The sequence below is a fragment of the Cinclus cinclus genome, chromosome 14 (assembly GCF_963662255.1).
Source record: "Cinclus cinclus chromosome 14, bCinCin1.1, whole genome shotgun sequence".
Taxonomy (NCBI): domain Eukaryota; kingdom Metazoa; phylum Chordata; class Aves; order Passeriformes; family Cinclidae; genus Cinclus; species Cinclus cinclus.
Genome location: NC_085059.1, coordinates 9,963,708 through 9,985,175, shown reverse-complemented (window position 1 = coordinate 9,985,175; position 21,468 = coordinate 9,963,708). Strand labels below are relative to the sequence as shown.

Below are 21,468 nucleotides of genomic sequence, written 5' to 3'. Positions count from 1 at the left end.
AAAAAACATTTACACTTAGAACCAATATGAATTCTGGAACCTCACTGCAACTCGAAATTTCTTTCTTCATTTCAATAAAACCAAGCAGCACAGTAATAAAACCTGTAGTTTATAAATTGCAGCACATTGAAATAATTTAAGAAATGGATTTTTCTTCAGCATTATAGACAGAGCTTTCTCAATTCTAGTTCCACTGGAAAAGACCTTCACTTGATTATTCCCATATTAAACTATTTCTGTCAGAGCTTTCTCTGAAAAACAATTTGTCTTCCACTTGTATTTCTATCAGGTCTTTTTCCTTGGTACACGTGCTAATGCCCAGAGCAGAATGGAAGTCAGCAGCAACAAAGATTTCCATAGAGCAGGCTGCCAGTCTTCAGCATGCTTCAAGCTAGATGCAAAAAATTCTTTTTCATAAATGTATAGAGAAATAAAAAGCATTTTGATTCTGACACTAAGACTTCTCTGAATAAAACTTGTTCTTTGCATTGTTCTACAAAGATGGCAACTTTAATTATTCTAATAAATTAACAAGAAAAGACATCTCTGTTGCAATCATGTTACATAAACATCTCACCAATAGAGATATATCATTAGATTATATTTTAAGCTCCCATATGTCACTAGAATTCATGCTGAAACCACCTTACAATGCAATCTTTATGACAGATTTCTGTGGATTAACAAGCTTCCAGTTTTCTCTGACATTTTTTTAAAACTTTAATACTCTAAGCACTGTCGTTTGACATGCTTTCTGCCACTACTTTTGCCAAGCACAAGCATATGCTACAACACAGCAAAGGCAAAAAAAATATTTTGCTCTTTGACAAGAAAAATATTTTACAAGAAAAATATTCTGACATAGCATATTGTTTTAAAAGTATTTAGCTGTATAAAAGAATACTTAGCATGTATAAAAAATAGCATGTATAAAATAATACCTTTTTTTATACATGTGGGACTTTGCTTTCACATGTTTTGTTACTTTTATTACAATCTGTTTAGATAAAGCATGTTAACAGTATGAAACTCATTGACTCTTTAACTATGCTGTCACTCCCTTTCCCCATCATAGCAGAAACCTGCTAAGGTTAACCACAGAAAGAACTTTAACTAAGGAGCAGGACAGAATACAACACCCATAAAATGATAACTGAAGACAGAAAACGGACAGGCTCTTTCCCCCTTATGGCACAGAGCATAGATCACAGATTTCACAATCATGCTGTCAGTGGAGTTCCCTGGTATACCCATATTTGAATAGAATGTATTGCTCTCCCTTCTTGTTGAAGGCTGAAATTCTTTTTCTCTTGAAAAATCTTAGGTTAATAAAGACGACTTCCAGATTTGAAACTACAGATAATGAGAAGTTGCAGGGCATGAAGTATCTAAAATTAGATTCCTGTTTAATTCCTGCATGTTCATCTGAAAATTCCTGGAAATACTTGCTGCAATATGTGATCTTCAAATGATGCAGCATGTCATTCCCTCCCTTGCTAAGTCAGCTCTGTAAAGAAAAGTGGAACCACATCATCACCATTTCTTCTTCAGGCCGGTCTCCTTTTAGGTATTAGGACTAGCTAGAACCAACACCTGATACCCAAAAGAGTAATTCCTAATAAGCAGCAATATCTGAGGAAACGTACAAAGAAGGTGAACATCCCCCTTATTTCCAGAACACTGGAAGCAAAGCGAAGTAACAGAAATACATCAGTTCTTAAACAGCAACCCAGAATAGAGCCAATGTCATGAACACCTAAAAGCCAGAGATACTGTTAAACTGAAATTGCTCAAAACCCAGCAATGTCACTCTAAGTTCCCAAGGACATTTTAAAAAATACTGCACGTTCTTATGGGCTTTTTTCTTTCACTGTTACAAGCAACAGAAACAAAGAAAACACACATAGTACTACTGATGCAGGATAGCAATTTCCCCTCTCAGAAAAAAACCAAAAAAACCTAACCACCAAAATGTCTAGCATTCATTCTCTTTTAAACTATTTTCATAGCACAGAAATTACACACACAAGGTAATAGAGAGGATAATTACTTCCCATAGCTATTCTGCAGGAAAACCTGAGACAAATTTACAAGGTCTTTGATAAAGCTTAACCTATCCTGAGCCTGCAAATAGTGAAATATAAACATATCTATGCATACTCAAATACTACTCAATATGTACAGCAATATACTTGTTATTTGCTGATGCTTGTATGCATCTGAAGAGGGAGTGCACACCATCACAAGGAGAAAGTGTAGACAACCTTCTACCAGAAAATAAATCTAAATATTTATCATCTTGATTATACTCAGAGACACCCATTCTAGCTGTGCTTCAGACTTGTAGGAGGAAAATACATGTCTTTGAGTAAGACATGTTGAGTTCTTCATCTGTTTGTCAAGCCTTACTTTTGGGTTTTAATCAACTGTCTATACAATGATCATTTCATGCTGATGTATCCATCATTCATGTAAAATCTGTTTATCAGCAAGGTTAGGGGCAACTGTATCTCCACAGTTCCTGTCAAATGGTTTTCTGCTTGTCTTGAGAGCCCTCCTGGCGTGGACCACAATGGATCAAAGTCCATCCCTACATCTCACTGTTGTTATCTTTGTACTTACCATTTCCATCACCTCCACTTTGAACTTTCACTGCTGCAATTTCAGATCTTTTCCTCTTGTCATAACCAACATGACAGACAACAGATTAACTTCTTCCACTGCAGTACATTTTGTACATTACAAAACTCACATCTCTTCCTTAAATTCCCCTTATCCAGAATAACTCTTTCTTCTAAGTCATGTTTTCTAGGACTTGGGTTAATTTTCTTGCTATGCCTTGGATATTCTCTAAGTGATACACATCTTCCTTGAGGTGCAGCCCTCAGAAGGACATAGCCTAACTACCACATATTGCCACTACAGCACCAAACAGAAAAACTCAGTTATTTTACAAATAGCACTTCCATTTATAGACCCTGATGTCAGCCTTACTATTGCTGCCAAGGAATCAGTGCCACATCACAATCCGTGATATCTCCCCAAGGCTGGGCTTTTTATTTTGTTCTGATTCCGATACCCCTGCCCCGGGCTGCCATTTACACCTAGTTATTTCCCAGTTCTGAGATGCCAATATTAGAAGCAAAATTGGGAATTTGGTTTTTTTTTTCAGGCCACCTCTCTAGCGAGAACCATGATTGTACTGAAAGTTCCATAATCTTCAGATCATTAAACTAAAACAGTGAAGAAGGACTTGATAAAAAATTGTTTCCTTCCTGCAAACTCAATAATCATGTTCATGTTATTTTCCAAATGTGGTTTTCTGTAATCCGTGGTTCCCCACCTTGTTTATAAGAATGTCATTCAATACAACATCGGGAACATTATTAGTGTTAATATAGGACATCTACTGCCTCCAGCAAACAACTATGCTGATCAGAAATCATTCAGGCACCACCAAATGGGATCCACTCGTGAACAGGGGTGTTAGATTCAAAATGGCAAAGCAGTCACAAAATTAGGATATATTTCCATTTGCAGGGGGGAGATACAGACAGCTGACCCAGCTGGCCATTTTTGCAGACTAGAGGTTTAAAAATACTAATGGGGCAAATAATCCTTTTCGTCATTTAAAATCATTAACATTTCTAACTCTTACTGTCACTGCCCAGAGGTGATTTTTCTCTGGAGACTGTGCCTCTCACAGTGCCGTTGTACTGGCAGCAGTCTCAAGGGCTCCTCAGCTGGCACACAGGGTGAAAGGTCTCACTGTGTTGCCAGCTTTGCAAACACTCTGGTGCATGTTTTATTAATAGCAATAAGGTTTAGAAAGGAGAGCAATCCTTTATTGATGATTCAAACACAAGAACTCGGAAAACAAATATCAGGTTCAGCATGGAACCATCAGTAGTAAGATGAAGTTATGGGGACATTCCCCATAATGTGGCAGGGCAGACACACTCACTGCACTGACTCTTGACCTTTTTGCCACAGCCCAGGACAGATCATTAAAGTCAGTAAGGAAAAAATCTAGAAATAACATTTCTGAGCAAGGAATGTTATTACTCCACTTAACAGACCATGGAGGCAAAGACATACATGATTTTACTCCTTTTACAAAGGCAAGTAGCAACAGAAAACATAGGAAAAGCCAATAACAATCAAAAATCCAAATAGCTCAGAACCGTTTTCACAGCCATAAAGGTTGTTTGCCAATATTCTGTGGGCTGATATACTTTCAGGAAAACGCTCAAGAAAAAGTTTCTGGTTTGGTCATATGTATGGACATACTTCACAGGACATTTAATGTGTCTGGAGTTGTGACACAAATCACAAGAAATTCAACTAATCATGTCTGGAAGTAACACGGGAATGTGAAAGGAGTAAACTTGGTTTATAATAGATGGATAACAATTGCAAAGTTAGTGCTGGGCTCCCATCCTGACATTGTGGGATTACCAAACTGTTGAATGCAGAGTTTGTGGAGCTTTAAAAAATTCTGATAATTTAGGGATAGGTAGAATTTTACAGATGTGTGCAAGACTTTTTCATTGCTCAAGAGACCTGTCATAACCTTACCCTTCTTTTATACGTGAGAAAAAAGTGGTGGTTGGTATTCCCCTCTTTTGTGCACTGAACACTAATAAGCAAGAATGGATATTCTCAGAAATTTTTATATTTCACTCCAACAACCTGAAAACTCAAATCATCAACATCAAGCACGCAGCAATCAAACTGCATGGGTTCCTTTTTTAGGAAGATTAGAGCCCTTCACATTCAGAAAAGAGAATATTGAGACAAGCACCAACTCAAATAGACCACCTTTTCTCTCTTAAAATACCCTGGAAGTTACAGAACTTTTTCATTTACTATCATCATTTTTCAGAGAAGTCATACAGAGCATCCAGACAGGTAAAAAATAGATATGAATAACCCTGTCTTCTAGATTAAATACTCAACCATTACCAAGATTTATGGAAGCACGAGTATGTACATTCCAGAAGCCAGAATGTCTACTCTTACAAAACAAATTTCTGATATCTATCTGATCATTCACGAGGCCTTTTTGCACTAGTTTGAAAAACTTAAAATGCAAAAATATGTAATTTAGATGCAGACACACAGTAAATAACACCCAATAATTTGCTCATCAAAAACTGCTATAACTGAAGAGAACTTCTATTTAAGTGTGTTTAACTAAATTGTAAAGTTTATTCTGAAAATCAGATAAATTTTTAAAAATAGTATTTATTTTTTCATTTCTTCCCTTAATTGTAATGCTGAATGGTCAAACATTGCTATATTGACTGAGAAATGTCAATAAAGAAGGATTTCATGCTGTGTACACTGAGGCACTGATGCTAAATTTAGGACACAGTCACAGGACACAGGATCCCCTTGAGACAACACAAAGCACCAAACCCTGCCCTGTCCAGATAGCAATTGGAGCAGACTGACCTCACACCTTTGACATCTATGAGTAGCCATCAAGAAAAGACTGGGCAAATTTTTGTCTGAACAGTAAAAATCTAATTTAGCCACTATGTCACATGGATGACAGCAGAATGCTTCCATGGGTAAAACTCCATACACTGATGATATGTTCACAAAAATCTGGAATAAAAGCCCATTTATTAAAGACTGGGTATCACCACATGTCAACAGTAACAGGCGTTATGAGAGACCAGCAACACTCAGCTCAAAAGAGGTACAACATGCTTCAGGACCACTTCAGACTCTGAATCCCTTTTAGCTATAATGACCAGAAAACTACATTGACATCAGCTGTTCCCATCAAAAACAAAACCAGAACTTTACCACATATGCTATAGGAAATAACACTGACTTATTGATAGATCTGCATTCTGCACACAGCTGCAATGCAGTGGACAAAATCTAAGACAACCGAAGGGCTGAAAATAGTCCAGGTTAAAGTACACAGAGCTCCATATCAGCTCATCTACCCTTCTTTGAATCTGTAAGAACAGATGTACACTATCTGCTAATTATCTTCCTCTATGCAACAGACTGATATTTTGCTCATTTATTTTTATAGCATACTTTGATATTTTTATCATGATTGGAAAAAACAATTTAGATAAGGAAAGATCTAACTAAAAGGCTTGCCTAGTCATCATTCTCATAATTATTTACGGCTTACATTCATCCTTCCTATGGAAGCAGTTTGCAATCTATTCTGAACAACTCATTAGGGATGAATAGTGCTTGAGCTGAGAGCTGAGCTTCTTCGAAGGTCAGACATTCATGGAATACCATTATGCATAAGCAAATCTGGGAATTTGGACACATATTTGTAATAGCAGAATTATAATTACCCTTAATACAAGGTATTGCCTCCTTTTTTACAGACTGAGTTAATTTTTGGCTGGTCAAGAGGCCTCATGTGTTGACTTATGAACATGTGGAACCAACACTGCTGTATTTTCAGTCCCAGCTGGAGTCTCCCTAGTGAGCTGTTTTCTATCTTCTGGCTAAAATACTTGCCATAATAATCCAACTCCCTGAAGGTAAAGATGACTTTAAAAAGCCCCCAAAATAATAAAAAACACCCAAAAACAAACAAACAAACAAGCAAACAAAAAACCAACCAAACAAACAAAAAACCAAACAACAACAAAAAAAACCACACAGAACAAACAGCTGCTCTATGTTGCCTTGTGGTTAAGGAGAACATGCTGCATTCCCAACCACAGTATTTTCCCTGTAAGAGAAAGAAAAAGCACAAAGCTTTTTCTGTATAACTGGACATCCTACTCACCTCTAGAGCAGCCATATTAACATCTCAGTATTCATTCACAATAACTCTTTTCTAGTCCAAGAAGAAACAAACTCAAATAAGTAGTCAGAGGAGCTTGACTTGGTGGGAGGTGCTGGCTAATGCTCAAGCAGGAAAGACATGCTCCAGCCCTTTCTAAAAAAGCTCATCTTCCAACAGCAGATTTCATACCCAGAAAAAAAAAGTGCAGTTTTAATCAGCCTAGAAATTTCCCTGTAAAAGCAAGTAATTCTAAGATATAAAGCATGAAAACAGGTTACAATGTCTGTTCCTACGTGGCCATTCAACTATGAAAATCATCCTTAAATGATAATTACATCACTGCTTTTACAATTTAATGTCTGGCAAAATTATGCCATACCTTATGCAACAGGCATATCAACCTAATTTATCAAATAACTTTTTAAAAATTCCTTCAAATCAAAATCAATTTGGCATCCAGCCAGAGAACAAAGTGTCTCTGAGTACAGCTTCAAGGCCAAATAAGAGCTAGCACATATTTACATATGTGGAACTAGGAGCTCACTGTTCAGTTACAAAGACCTATCTTCAAAAAAAAAAAGTGACTAAAAGTCTTTTCATGGATCACTCAGCAGCACAAATTGACAGGAATGTGCACAGTACAAAAGCTACTTATTTTTGTATCACTTGCAAGAATCCCCATCCAAAATAAAGTTGGAGTTTTTTTAAGTATTTTTTTTATATTTATATTTTTGTATTAGAAATAGAAAAAATAGCTGATAGGCATTCAGACCTCACAGTAAACTTCTCTCAGTGGGTTTCAAATACTTCCTGTGTTTTGCTGTGCTCAAAATTCCATTACACTCATAATGAAATACACAGATACGAAAGTTAAAAACACCATTTTATTTTGGAAAGGAAGGTAGCATATTTAGCAAGCACCCTGTACTTTTATAATGCAAGCAAGTTTCCCACACCTACACAATCAATTCCATACTAATATCAGCAGTACATAAAGGGTCATTGAAAGGGGGGAAAAGTGGGAGAAATTGAGGGGAAGAGAAAGATCAAAAGGGCAAAGGAGAAAAAAGGAAAACAGCTAGGCTGTGCACAGCACACTATAGGGTAAAATGCTAATTTTGGACGTAGTGAGATGCCAATTTTTCTGCCATCATAGCAAAATGTAAAACCCAGTTCTTTAGTACCATTTTCTCAAAAACAAATAAAAATAGAGAGAAGTAAAAGATAGTTCTTCTTGGGCAGAAAGACAACAACTTTGATAGGCAGTTAGGTTGATTTTGCAGGAGAAAAGTGTCCTGCATTTACTTATAATGCTGTGGAACGTGCAGGACTTGAAGAAAGCTTTTACTGAAACCTGAAAGGAAAGCAGTACTCTAACTAGTACACATGCACAGTACCACCACTACCTACCATGCTACAGCAACATAAACAATTTACAGCATAAAGGCATTACACTTCCAGCACTTTGATACACATCTGATCTCCTGCACATTCCTGTTAGTTGTATGTGGAGAATGAGAAGTTCCTTGGCATGAATACCAATCCTAGCAGAATAGGAGTCTTTTACTCTTTTAGTCTTTTTTACTCCAATATTACTCTTTATATTACTCATTTTTGGTCTGCAAAGAAAAGAAGCTAGAGAGGGATCATAGGTAAAATGAAAAAAAAATCTACTGTCGTGCTCTTTGTCCTTTTACAGAATGTTCCCCAGATTCTGTGTCAGGAACAGGTTACAAGCGTCCAGACATGAAAAGTTCCCAAAGGAATAAAATCGTATGTAATTCACAAGCAAAAATGTAACTTAACAGCATTTCAGTATCAGCTCAGGTTGTCTGTGTAACATTTTGGTGCAGATCATTCTTCCAGAAGTCAGCTGTTGAAGGGATGATTATTCCACCAACAAACTGTCAGTTCCTTGGAGACCCCCCAATTTTCACTGATGGGCTCCCACACAGTCAGATTCAGGTGCCTGCTGTACTTTTATGAAACTTGCTCCCATAGCAGCCCACAATAGGTGTGTTTGCCTTGAATAAAACTGTGTCTAATAATGGACAAATATTCACTTCTAATGTATGATGACTGAATTAACTGTTTAAGAAAACCAGCTAAAAAGTGGTGATTTTACCAGGAAACTGACGTGTAATTTTATGCTAAAACCACCAAATACTCAAATAATCAACTTTCACACATCAGTAAAGTGCCTGGATTCAGGAGAGTCCTTGATTCCATCCATGCAATGCAAACTCCTACTGTTAACAAGGTGTTACTTCCACTGTTGCACAGTACCAGCTCACATCATGTCAGAGTGGAAAGGTGTGTTATTCCACAGAGCCAAATGCTGACTCCCACATTGGTTTTTTACTGTTATATTACCCTGGTTTTAAGTGAGAATATTGGCTGGGCTCGGGCAGCATCTTAAATTCTGGCTGCAGTGACACATCAACTGCCAGAACAGACAGGCTTGTATGAGAGGAAATGCACAGAGTGAATTGCTCTGCAGCTGAGAAGTACAAGCATGACACACCACAAGTTCCAAATCTCTGCATTTCCAATACATTCCTGCAAAACTGACCAATTATATCCTGCTCCATACCCAATAAAGACAACTTGTATGTTGTACAGTCACAGAATATAGAGAATTGCCTTTTAAAAGCATGTAACAGTGAAGATGTTACTGAGCCAAACATCAGAATGAAAATTCTGAGATCATTATCAAGGGAAAAAGAGCCCCTATTCTGAGGGTTTTTAAACCATAACAAGCAGTGCCAGAGACATTTCAATCTGTAAAATCAGAATAGTACCTGTGTAACTGAACAGAGATATGGATGAGATTCTACCACACCACATCATACAGGGAAGAAAAACTGTATTATTAACTTTGTTAAATTACAAGGATACTTGTACAACATATGACTTATTCAGAGCATTTTGGTAGTGTTGTCATTCTGTTACATGACTTACAACTTTTTCACACTGCAGGTCATGCAGCATTCAGGCTCTTTTTCAGATCAGTAATGGTAAATATTTATTCCTGATTCTGTAAGACAAATGTAGGATCCTAGGACAGGATAAATCATACAGAAAACTTCTTCACTGTTATGGTCAGGCACTGGAACAGGTTGTCTGGGGAGGTTTTTCAATCTCCATCCTTGCAGGTTTTCTAGACCAGACTGGGCAAATCCCAGAGTAACTTGGACTGACCTCAGAGCTGATCATTTTTTTAACAGGCTAGACTAAGGACCTCCTGAGGTCCCTTTCATCCTGAATTATTCCTGAAGTATACATACCTTGAAATATAAGTACATAATAATCTACTTAGTGACTTCTCTTTCCTCACATAAAAACATTAAAAAAACACAGCTGAAAAATCACATAAGAAAAAGGGCAAAAATAAACCCCAACTCTTTTATAAATACAACATAAATGATAAAGACTATAATCTTTTTTTTTCCTCTCAACCACTTAGACATCCTTTGCTTTATAAATGTTCATTCACAAAACATGCTTCAGGCTACTTAGAGTAATAACATTATTATTCATGTTTCATTTTTGCTCAGAAGAAATGCATATCAAGAGAAAGTTTATCTAAGAGTTAGAATATTTCATACATAAAAGACAGCTTGAATTCCCATCCAAATAATTTTGGACAGTGTGCCAAAAACACATTGGATACTCGAGTGCCACAAGTATCAAACATTTCTAAAACTAGAATAGTTTCCCTATGTAGACCTGCACACCAATGCAACATCTTAGTAAATTTGCAGTAGCACTTTCCCTCATCAGCTATAGTGGTGTCAGATGGATAGAAGATAGAATAATTAGCCAGAGGATAACTCCCCTAGCACTGCCAAAAGTTGGATAATACAATGCTGACTTCTTTTAAAATGAATTACTTCTGTCATAAGCAATACTAACTTTAAATTCAATATATAAACTTAAGGCGTAGGAAAATAGGAATGCATCTAGTAAGAGAAAGTAGCTTGTTTTTGCAAAATACGGATGGAATTTGATCAGCCTGACTAGCAGTACCAAATAACATGAGCAAACGAAAACAAAATTAACTTGTTTCACAAAACTCTCATCATTATCAAGGTATGGTCAAGGGATGAAAAGATTTTATTTCTTAACTTTGCCAATGCTGCTTCTAATTCAATTTCTTCTCTGTTATTCCACCAAAGAAAAATAATATTTCTTAGGCTTGTGTACTTGAAAGGTCAACCCTTCCTGAACTCAAATCTAATGTCATAATCAAAACTAAAGATGATCTTATATTCACCCTGGCTTCTACTTGCTGTAACGGAACAAATGAAATTGCTTTCCTGTTCAGTGACCAATGATGTAATATTTTGCATGTGAGCATCAGTAAGAAAAAGTAAAGAAAATCTGGACTTTGGAAAAAACCAAAACTAAATAACCCAAACAAAAAAAATTACAACCCTGCTGGAGAATACAGGTATTTATTTTCTTTAACAAGAGTCACTGAGGAGAGCTAAGCTCATATTTGAGAGATGAATCTCCAATTCCTCTTTTAAAAACTTAAGACAAATGGACAAGTATCAATGACCCAAGTACAGAGCACACTCACCAATCTGGTCATTTGGCTTGCTCCTCAATTAGCAAATGGAATTCTTTTCAGAGAAGGAACCTAATGAGCGTTGCCACATCTCACCCCAGTCCAAATGCTGTCCGTGGGGAAGCAAAGGACACTTTGCCAGGGCAGGGTAAGAGTTGATTCCATTCTGTTTGCTGCTGTTTTGTGAACCGCTCAAAACACCTATTTGTAAACACCTCAATACATTCAAATTTCATCTGAATCCACAGTTTTGCAGTGACTCAAATACTCATTTTCATCCTTCCCCGACGTAAGTAATTCAGCATGAGCTGAACAGCATTAGCAAGAGCACTGGCATTAGCTGAGTTGCTTCTATCACTGACCGAGGGCAAATACAGATCAGACTGACAACAGACTCAAGCACGTGCCCTCCTGCCCCTAGATGTTTTGAAAACTAATCTAAAAAAACTTGAATTCATTCTTTAACTCATTTGATGAACAAAAGACAACTGTAGTTATATATAGGGGAAAACCCCTCTATCTTAAGAAATAAAATGACTGTGGAAATATATTTCACTTCTTTTCACAGGTATGTGATCACTGTGTGATTGTCACAGTTTGCACTGTCTTCTAAAGTGAGAGACCTGATGTCTAAGGATTCCAGCAACTGATAAATATTACTATTTCATAAAAGCTGTATTATGTTGAAGAAGCTATTTCATTTTGAAAGACAGTAGACTGCTTAAGTAACCTGACACCATGAAGAATAAGCCATTATTAGCTTTCAGTACCACCTCCATCCCTTTCAATAGTCTAAAAAATTTTCAAAAGAAGGACCTAACCACATGTGGCTCCCAAGGAAACTAATGAAAACAAAGTATAATGTCTGATCATACACTACACCCTGCTAAGGTATGTAACAACATCACATGAATTTTTCCAACTGCACTTAATACTTTTTTTTTTCTTGAAGAAATCAACAGTTACAAGGCATCTGAAAAGAATACCAGACCTACAGAAAAAGAAATGCCTAAAGTATAACATTTTATGGCTGAGATCCTAAAAAATAAAACCAAAAAAAAAAAAGGGTGAATATTTACTGTGTAAAATTCATACCTTCTCAAAATAGAACTGTAAAGTGCTAATCCACCAGCTTTCCATACTTCCACAATTTATTGGATATAAGATTGTCAGAGCTTTTGTTAAAAATTTTTTTTTTTTTTTTTTTTTTTGGAAAATATCTTACTGCACATGCCTTCCTGGACATGTAATTTTTTTCCTAAGCCTTAGCAAATACATTTGATACTTTCTGAATATGGACTTTCTGAAAAGAGCCCGTTTTGTTTCCAATAATCCCTTGATAAAACACAGGGTTATTTGTAATAAGAAAAATTTACTCTTGTTCAAACTGAATATAAAAGACAAAATGCACCAAAAGTTGTAAAAGCATTAACATGTTGGTTGTCTTTTTGATTATAGATGTTCTCCATATTAGACTGTAGATTAATTTTTAGAGGCACTTATAATTATTAATTTTTCTGTAGAAATCTGTGTTGCTGGTATGATCTGGGGCTAACAGACACAGACTAGATATTTGTACACTGCATTCCTTTTTAGATTTAACTCCTGGTAGCTTGAAAGCATTAGGAGTTTGTTGCAGAGCTCTTGTACAATTCTTTCTTTATTTGCAAACATTATATCAAATTGTTTGTGCTATGAGAACTCTCAGTATGCAGAGACTGCTGCAAAGATGTACTGAGATATAATGAAAGAAGGAAAATACTTCCCTCTCGCCTACCTGTAAGGTACTATATCTCAGGTGTTATTTGAGCTCCAGTGTGAAAGCCCAACCCCCAGGTGGCTATGGGGGTGTGTGCTATTAAAACCTTACGAATATTGGTTCCCTTGTACACAGCCCACCCCGATCATATGCACTGATGGTGAGTCTAAATTTCCTTCCCCTCTTCAGAAGAATCATCCCCTACACAGAAGAATCATCCAGGGATTATTTTAGCTCTTCCTGAATCATCCTATCTCCACAATGAAGAGGAGTCAAGGATTTCCTGTTCATTTTCAGCGTGCATTATGCCACTGAAATTATACCTTTTCTCTTCTCTACATACTTGAGATGAAATGACTAAGGACAACAACTAAAGAACAAAGTACCTGTCCCAAGGAAGCCACACTAGAATGGACATAGGGAGGAATTCATCCCTGTTTGCTAAGCAACACATGTCTCCTCCACACACAGCACTGTACAGGTTGAATTGGCACAGAATCCAGATTAGGAAATCTGAATATAGAGATGATGAACAAGATGAAAAAAAGTGGCAGTTTGATAAGACCACCTTCTGCTGATAGAGGAATATCCTCTCTGCAAGGGCCATGATGCAAAACAGACTCATGTGAAGAGACAAAGGTGATGGAATATACATTAAGTTTGATAAAAGGAAGGAAGAAAAAAAAAATTAACCACTTTTAAAATGTTAGCTGTCAAGTGGCCCAAGAGTCATTTGTTTAGCTTTCCACTTAAGAACGTTGCCATGGTATCCTCCTGTGCTGAACATCCTACTGCTGGGGACTGGTTTCTTGCCTGGCATCAAACACACTGGCCTCTAAGCCAGAAAAGCCTTGCCTGGTCAGCTCCTGGAGTTCTACCATTTGTCCTGTGTGAACCTGATTACAGCTTTGATCAATACCCAGAGCAACCATCTGCAAAATACTCACAGCTTCAGCAAAAGGCTGCTTTGACTTCTTTTCAGCAACTTCAAAGTGCTCATAAAATCACCTTGAGCACACAAAGATGACTTATCTTTCTCTTGCTGATGAGCTTTCACAGATGATCTGATTAGAAAGTGTTTGGTACTGGGCTCCACTATCACAGGGAGGAATGGTACTCTTTTGACTCTGTTTCTGGTTTTTTCCAGATTCTCTCACTGAACAGAAATTTTTAAGTTAGTGTGCTTCTCTGGTGGTTTTGCCATGAAGTAGAAAAAAAAATTCTAATGATTTCTGCTCCAAACACCCCAGGCTTTTACATAAATTAAATGTCCTGAAAACAATCATTTCTCATTCATTAGCAAAGCATTCTCCCCTGCCTGTCTGTGAGTGCTTTTCCCTGGTCAGTACAGCTGCATGGGGAGCTCCCTGTCTGCTAAGGCCTCCTGACAGCAAGGCTTTGATGTGCTGCTTTAATTGCCACATCGTTAATACACTATGGAAAGTATTCCTGAGGATATGCTTTGGAGGAGAAACTCAGTGCATTCTTGTTTGTTCCACAGCAACAAAGAAATGGGAAGAAAAAAAAGAACCCCAAAACAAAACCCCACTGTCAAAAGGCAGATTCTGAATTTTGCCTCAGTATAAATATAGCCAGGCCTAACACATAATGAAGCAAGATAAGAAGGAATTGAAGTAAATTTTTGTCTTTATGTGGTACCACATAATTGAAATGGACAAAGGTCCAGATGTACCAGATGAATGTTGAATAATTGTGTTTAAAAACATTCAAAATAACCACAATAATTTCTGTTAGGCTGAGGATGGGCAATATGATATTTCATTAGTTTATAGGAATATGAAGTATTCATCAAACTGCCTTGAACTTCTTATTGCCTTTGAGTCTCACTAGTCTTATGGACGATTAGCTGAGACATTCCTTTCAACAGTTACAATTCCAGAAAGGCAGGAAACAGCAGAGAAATAAAATAATTCTCAGGAATCACTGGAAACTCAGCAATACAACCTGCAGTGGTAGAGCTATTTGCTGAGTCAAGTAAATATTCAACTAAAAAGAAAAAACTCTCTGTTGCCTGCAATTTGTGAAACTAAACAACAAATATGTAGAAAAACTGGTTTCCCTCTGGTATTATAGCCCTGCTGTTTAGTATGCTGGAGAATAACAAAAGAAAGGAAGAAGTAGAATAGCTCTGAGTAGACCCCATTGGATATGATAGCCCACAGGTATAGAAGCATTTTAGCAAAACTGAATATTACAAACTTCTGTTTTTAAAGGACCTCAGAGTGTAACTAGCTATACGTGGAAAAAAAACCCCAGGATTTAATTTTCTCAAAACTGATACTTTTTAAACTAATGGGGAATAGTCCCCTCTTACACTTTCAGCATCTCACTAAGACTGCCCTAGACTGAAACATGACTGAATTGCTGTCTCTTGTATCTTAATAGATTATATCACCCCCTCTATATCAGGTTTTATATTTTATATACAACCCTTTTGCATAATAATTTCTAATTTGCAAATTAATCTATATTTTTGCAAATCTAGGTTAGCAAAAACTTGATATTGGCCACAAATTTCAGTAAATACTATGACATGAAGAAAAAACAGTAGCCCAGGCAGTTAATAAGGTATTCAACTCTGGCATCAATAAGAGGATGAGGGGAGGAAAGGAAGAAAGGAAGAAAAAGAATGGAAGGACTTTAGAGATATTAACATGCATTGAAATGGGATAAAAATCTCTCATTACAACTCAAATGACCTGACTTGGCAATAACTCATTTTTAAAACAACGTAGATCTGAACTGGATTTCACAGAATTATTTGGTGTAAGACTAAGACAATTAGTAAAGATATGTAAAAGGAGTGTAGGTAATTGTACTGCACTGAAAGGTTGTGCTCAATACAGAGAATGACTAAGGAAAGCTCTTCCTTCTTGACATTAGTATTCTTTAGCATTTCTGTGTTGATGAAATTTCTTAATGAAACAAAATCAGCAAAATCTGACCAAGGATGATCAGACTTGAAGTCTGTAGCAATATTAAGAAAACTGATCTATGTAAACAGTGTTATGAAATACCAAGTCACGTGCTCTTAGCACTACACAAAAAAATTCCTCAAAAAGCTAGAAAGAGCCCACTGCTGGAAAATGAGTAAGGAATGGAAAGACCTTACTGTACTGTTCCAGAAAAGACTCTCACCTGTGATATGCACTTGTGAAGAAAGGCAGGATTAATGCCATAGTGTAATACAGATTTCATCTAGGACACTGTTGAAGGTACTAGTTATTCCTAATGAAGAACTAATGCCAGTTCTGCATTTCTCTTAACATAGTCCTGCATGAGAAAGCTAAAAAAGACTGCAATATACAGTTTAATGAAATTAAGTCTATGAGAAACTACAAGTGTTTTCATTAAATGTGTTATGAAGGTCCCAGGAGGGCCAGAGAAGACACCGTATAAAAAAAATTATTGTAAGCTCAAGCAGTGAGTATTGATTTCATGCCTTCATTGACATGAAAACACCTGGAGTAGAACTTAAATAATTGTTGTAATGCACATTCATGGTTTTACACTGCACTGAAAATGATCTGTTCTATTTTCCCCTCTCTGTATATAGTGTGGTTTATTCCTTTTTCTTGATCTCTCCCCTTCAGCTCTGTCCCATTGGCTGTGATGTTTCTTCCCTCCCCTCTCCCTGGGTTCCAAAAAGCCCTCTATTTCCTCTATCTCTCTCTCTCTCTCCCCAAAGAATAAAAGTGTGCTGGACATGAGCCACTGAGTGAGAGCTTTTCTGGGTTTTGTTCTTGTCCATGTGTTATTCCTACTCTCTTCTGGCCCAGGCTGGCCTTATCAGAGCCAGGAGAGACTCAGGATAACGGCACAAATAATATCTAACTATTACAGGAAAACAGCAGTGAAACAGGCATCCGACAGGATCAGTAGGGCAAGAAACCAACCTTCTTCAAGCATGCAGCTTAACCACTTTTTAGAAGTGATTATGACTTCAGCACCTGAATAACTTGGAAAGTCACTTTCAATTTCATTGACCCCGCCCATCTACCCACCCGCAATTTTGCTTTAAGTGACTCATGAAGGGTAGACAGGTTTTCATCAGATGTTTATGAAGACCAAACATTTTCTAAAGCAGTATTACAGTGCTTCAAAACACAGTTCAAGTGTTACTTTATCCCCATTCTTTAATGGACTTTATTATTGCAATGAAATAGGCTGACTATACATAGTATCCTGATTTAAATCCGTTTTATCTTTCTAATGCTGCAACAGAGCTCACAAATCCACAAATGACCTCTGCTCCAAGCATCCCAACTTCTGTGGTAAATTCAACTTCTACCCTTTCCATGATATAATGAGCATTAAGTTTTTATAACAAATGGAACAACAACTTTGACCACTCAATACCTCCGTTTTTAGGAGTGTTTCTTGAAAGGTAAGTGATCTGCATCAAACCTCTACTGTAACCCACATAAAAGGGAAATTTCAATTTACAAGTCCCACATTGTAAGTCTGAATGAGAACAAGTGCTCTCATTGAAAAGCAGACACACAATTTTCTGCTTTGCCTAAGGACATGACAGGTATGACCTGCAAATATTTTCCAGGTGGACTGTGAAAGGATAAGAGGAGGGATATCTAGTTTGTGAATCCCAATAAGACTTAGTCATCTCAGCAATGCAGAGATATGGCCAGACCCTATTGGTCATTTAAACAATGCTGTAAAGAGAGAGAGGAGATTTCCTCTGACTCTCCGGCTTCCCACCTTACACACACAATTGGAAAATAGAAAAAGACCAGGTCCTGGCTACAAGAAAAATTAAAAAACACTGTCATATCAAAAAATTTCTCAGCAAAGATCTCTGTAAGTCTGAATTATGCCAATAGTTCTCTCACACATTATAATCAGCCTATATATACTAGCTACATACTGATTGTATAATAGCTGGCTGCAGGTATTAGATTCTGAATCAAATGCTATCAATGGAAATTCTACACTGAACTACAAAAAACCCCCTAGCAAACTAGATTTTATCCACTCAGTGCAAAGTCCACCACTACATCTGCTGTTTGTGAATATCAGTACACAGAATTTAACAACAGTCACACTCTGCTACTTATGCACAGAAATTATTTCAGGCAACAGTGTCACAAGAATTTTAGTGTATCTGTAAATTCCAGTAAAATGAATGAAATTTGGACACAAATGTAAAGCATATTCTTACATGCTTTCTCAAAAAGATGTTCAGCTGTATTAAGTTCTTTCCAGACAGTAGCACAAATTAAACCCAGAAATTCCATACACTTCATAACACAGGACTTATTTAAAAAAAACCACATACTTGCATACTGTATATTAAAATGTGACATTTATCTTGAAAGTTCTGATATAATCTTAGAGTATTAAATAACACGCTCGCAATATTGCCATTATAAGAGTGATCCTGAATCTTCAATGAGAGGTTTTACTACACAAGGTTTATCTACATAAAAAGTTCAGTAGACACCAGCCATTAAATCAGTATATATAAACAAACTGCTTACATACTCTGAAAGTTTAACTACAGCACAGTGGTTAGGAAAACACCTTAAAAGCACCTATTCAAGAACAATTCTAACTTCTTGCCTTCATCTATAAATGGAAACAAGCTGCTACACAGTTTAGCATAAAGGAGGATAAAGAACTGATAATAATCCTTGTATTCCTCACATGAACTCCAACAAGGCATTTGAATGAGACTTTTAAAGCTGCAAATTGTCCATCAAAACACGGAATAACTTTTGCTAATCCTTGTGCCATAAATTACTAATCCATTTGGAAAGCTTTTTTTTTGCACGTGTTTACCAAGATCATCAGACAGAAAGACAACTGAGTTAGTAGCATGTTAAAAAAGAACCAAAACCTGAACAAAACCTGAAAAAAACAGAACCTGACAGAAATAAAAACTCTAAAGCAGTTGACCACCCAATAAGTAGGATTTGCAGAAGTACTTACAGCTTTCAATCTCCAGCGTGCAGTTCTGCTCATCCAGTGGGTATCTCCTCAGGTCCATCATACAAGCAGCTGTTGTTGTAATTCTGGGAAGGAAAGAGAAGAGGTTGCTAATGCGCCTTGTTCCAGTCTTTCCTTGATCACACTTTGTTGAAAGAAGAAACTGTGTTTTTAAATAAGTGATGCTCTGCCAGGTTTTGCTTGGATATGATGTCTGCTGCTTGCTTGTAATTAATGCTGTCCCAGGGAGATTATCCCAGCCTGGTGGTCATGCACAGCTCCCCCTTCACACAAGTATTTTCTGCTGTGTGTTAAGCACAGCTGACTAGCCAAAGCACCTGGGGAGCCTGCTTACACAACATTAAAAAATGAGAGCACTGGGCAGCAGCTATTTGTACAAGCTTTCTTCAAGCTGAACGGCTGACCAAATGAATTAGCTCAAACTGTAAAATCTAAAATGACGACCTCCACAATGGGACTCCAGATGGAGTAGATAGAGTGCCAACAGCACATACAAACACTAGGACATTACAGGACCAATGACTTTCCATGGTTTTAATAAGAGACTGGGTGACCAACAGTTTCCTTCCCAAAATCCTGTCTCATGTATAAGGTTCACTACTGGCCTTTCATAGTAGATATTTAGAATGTAAAATATTAGTTCCAAAAACTTCATGTACATTCTTTCTTGTGATAAAAAGACTTCAGAGAACTCTGTCATTTGACAGATCTTATTCTTTCTCCTTGAATACCTAAAAAGTGTTCACTAGCTGCAGAAAATTACAGTTGCCTGGTCAAAATTCACTCAAAATTGACTGTAGCAACGACTTCTGCAAGGCACTTAAGAATCTCCATAAGTAGGCTTGCTGTCCTGTCTTACTGGTCTCTTTGAGAAAAGGAACATCTTTTGGCACCAAGTTTTTTCTTCATTCCATATAGGAGTACTCGTAGAATGGCTTTGGAAAATATATTTTTAATCAGTCTATATTACCGGAGATGCTTCACAGGAAAGCTTTTTGGAGTGGAACAAAAGCACAGGGAAAAAAGACTCCTTTTGTGCCTCTCAGTGAAAGCCTTCCAGCTTTTAACAAATTCAGACTGCTGAGGAATACATGTGTTGACAGCAAATGCAAATGGAGCCAGCAGCAGCAAATATCGGTAAAAAAATCCTCTTGGCAGTTCATACTTGGTTCCTTATTTTTAAATTCAAAGAAAAATCAAAGAAATTGCCCTGCTCCAGTAGCAACGTACAACTGATTATTTTGGAGAAAACTTCAAGAAAGGTATAGCGAGACCAGAAAAACATTACAGCTCATGTTTTTTGTTGGTTTACGTTTGGGTTTTTTGTGGGGAGGTTTGTTATTTCGACTTCCTCAATATTTCCATACTTACCTGCATATTATAGTCAGGGACTTTACAAGGGTTTCAGTAGTTCACAGGGGGAAAGGCAGAGCACAGACATACAGTCAAGGTTTAAATGCACAAAAGAGTTGTGGTAAAAGCTAACCTGGTTGACTACTAACTTTTCTCATAGCTTTCTCTGCACTAAACACTTCCTACCAGAGTCTACCATATCCAAGGGTTCCACACAGAAACAACCCCCAGCCCATGGTACCCTCAGCAATGTGTCTGTTCACACTGATGGAGTGAAGAACTCACAATTCTCACACATTTCCAGAGGATTTTTGGTGTAAAAAAAACAGAGAGGGGCCAAAGGTCACAGACAACTGGGATGAAAGTTCTGTGGGAAACATTAGCATAACATTAAAAAACACAATGTCCCACCTCACCAGAAAGTAAAGAAAAAAAAAAGGTGGCATGGTAAGGAAAATGATTGGTAGAGCAGGGATTTAATCAAGTCAAAACAGAAGTTTTGAATAATGCATTTAATTCAACTTGCTTGCTCCTTCTTAGCCATAATGCAAATCCATAGAAATAAAATCAAAAGTCTATCCTTTCCTCTCCTTGTGCCTCCCTCCTTATTTTTAGCCTGGGTCCTCACCTTTATAGTAAAGTAGAAGAAGTTTTCTTTCATCTTCGTAATTATTTAAACAGCAAAACTGCCTTTGGATAATTCCTAGTGGTTTGCAATTCATGGTGATTAGCTAAATCAAATTACCAAAGCAAGAGAGTGCAAGTATTACCACCTTGGAATACTTTTAAAGGCAAGAGACATGACCCACACTTTTCAGACAGAAGAAGAAACAGTAGTTAATTTTAGAAGTTGGGAACACTTGAAACAGCCCCAAAGCCTCTCCCTCAGAGCAGAGCTGTTTAAATTTTCACAGCAGGATTAAAAATATTTTTATACAGCCTGTACTAGTGCAAAAAATATAACACTGTGTTTTATTGTAACCTTGAGAACAAATAATGAAAAAGTGAAAGCTTTTAAAA

At 37.0% G+C, this 21,468-nt stretch overlaps 1 protein-coding gene across 3 annotated transcripts in view; it reads right to left on the bottom strand.

The window, feature by feature from the left end:
- The window catches only part of GABRB2 (gamma-aminobutyric acid type A receptor subunit beta2), a 140,330-nt gene that overhangs the window by 47,912 nt on the left and 70,950 nt on the right, over positions 1-21,468 (bottom strand). For all 3 annotated transcript variants that reach the window (XM_062502042.1, XM_062502043.1, XM_062502044.1), the window contains exon 5: positions 19,078-19,160. In XM_062502042.1, the coding sequence (XP_062358026.1) occupies positions 19,078-19,160 (83 nt within the window). The remainder of the gene's footprint in view (positions 1-19,077; positions 19,161-21,468) is intronic.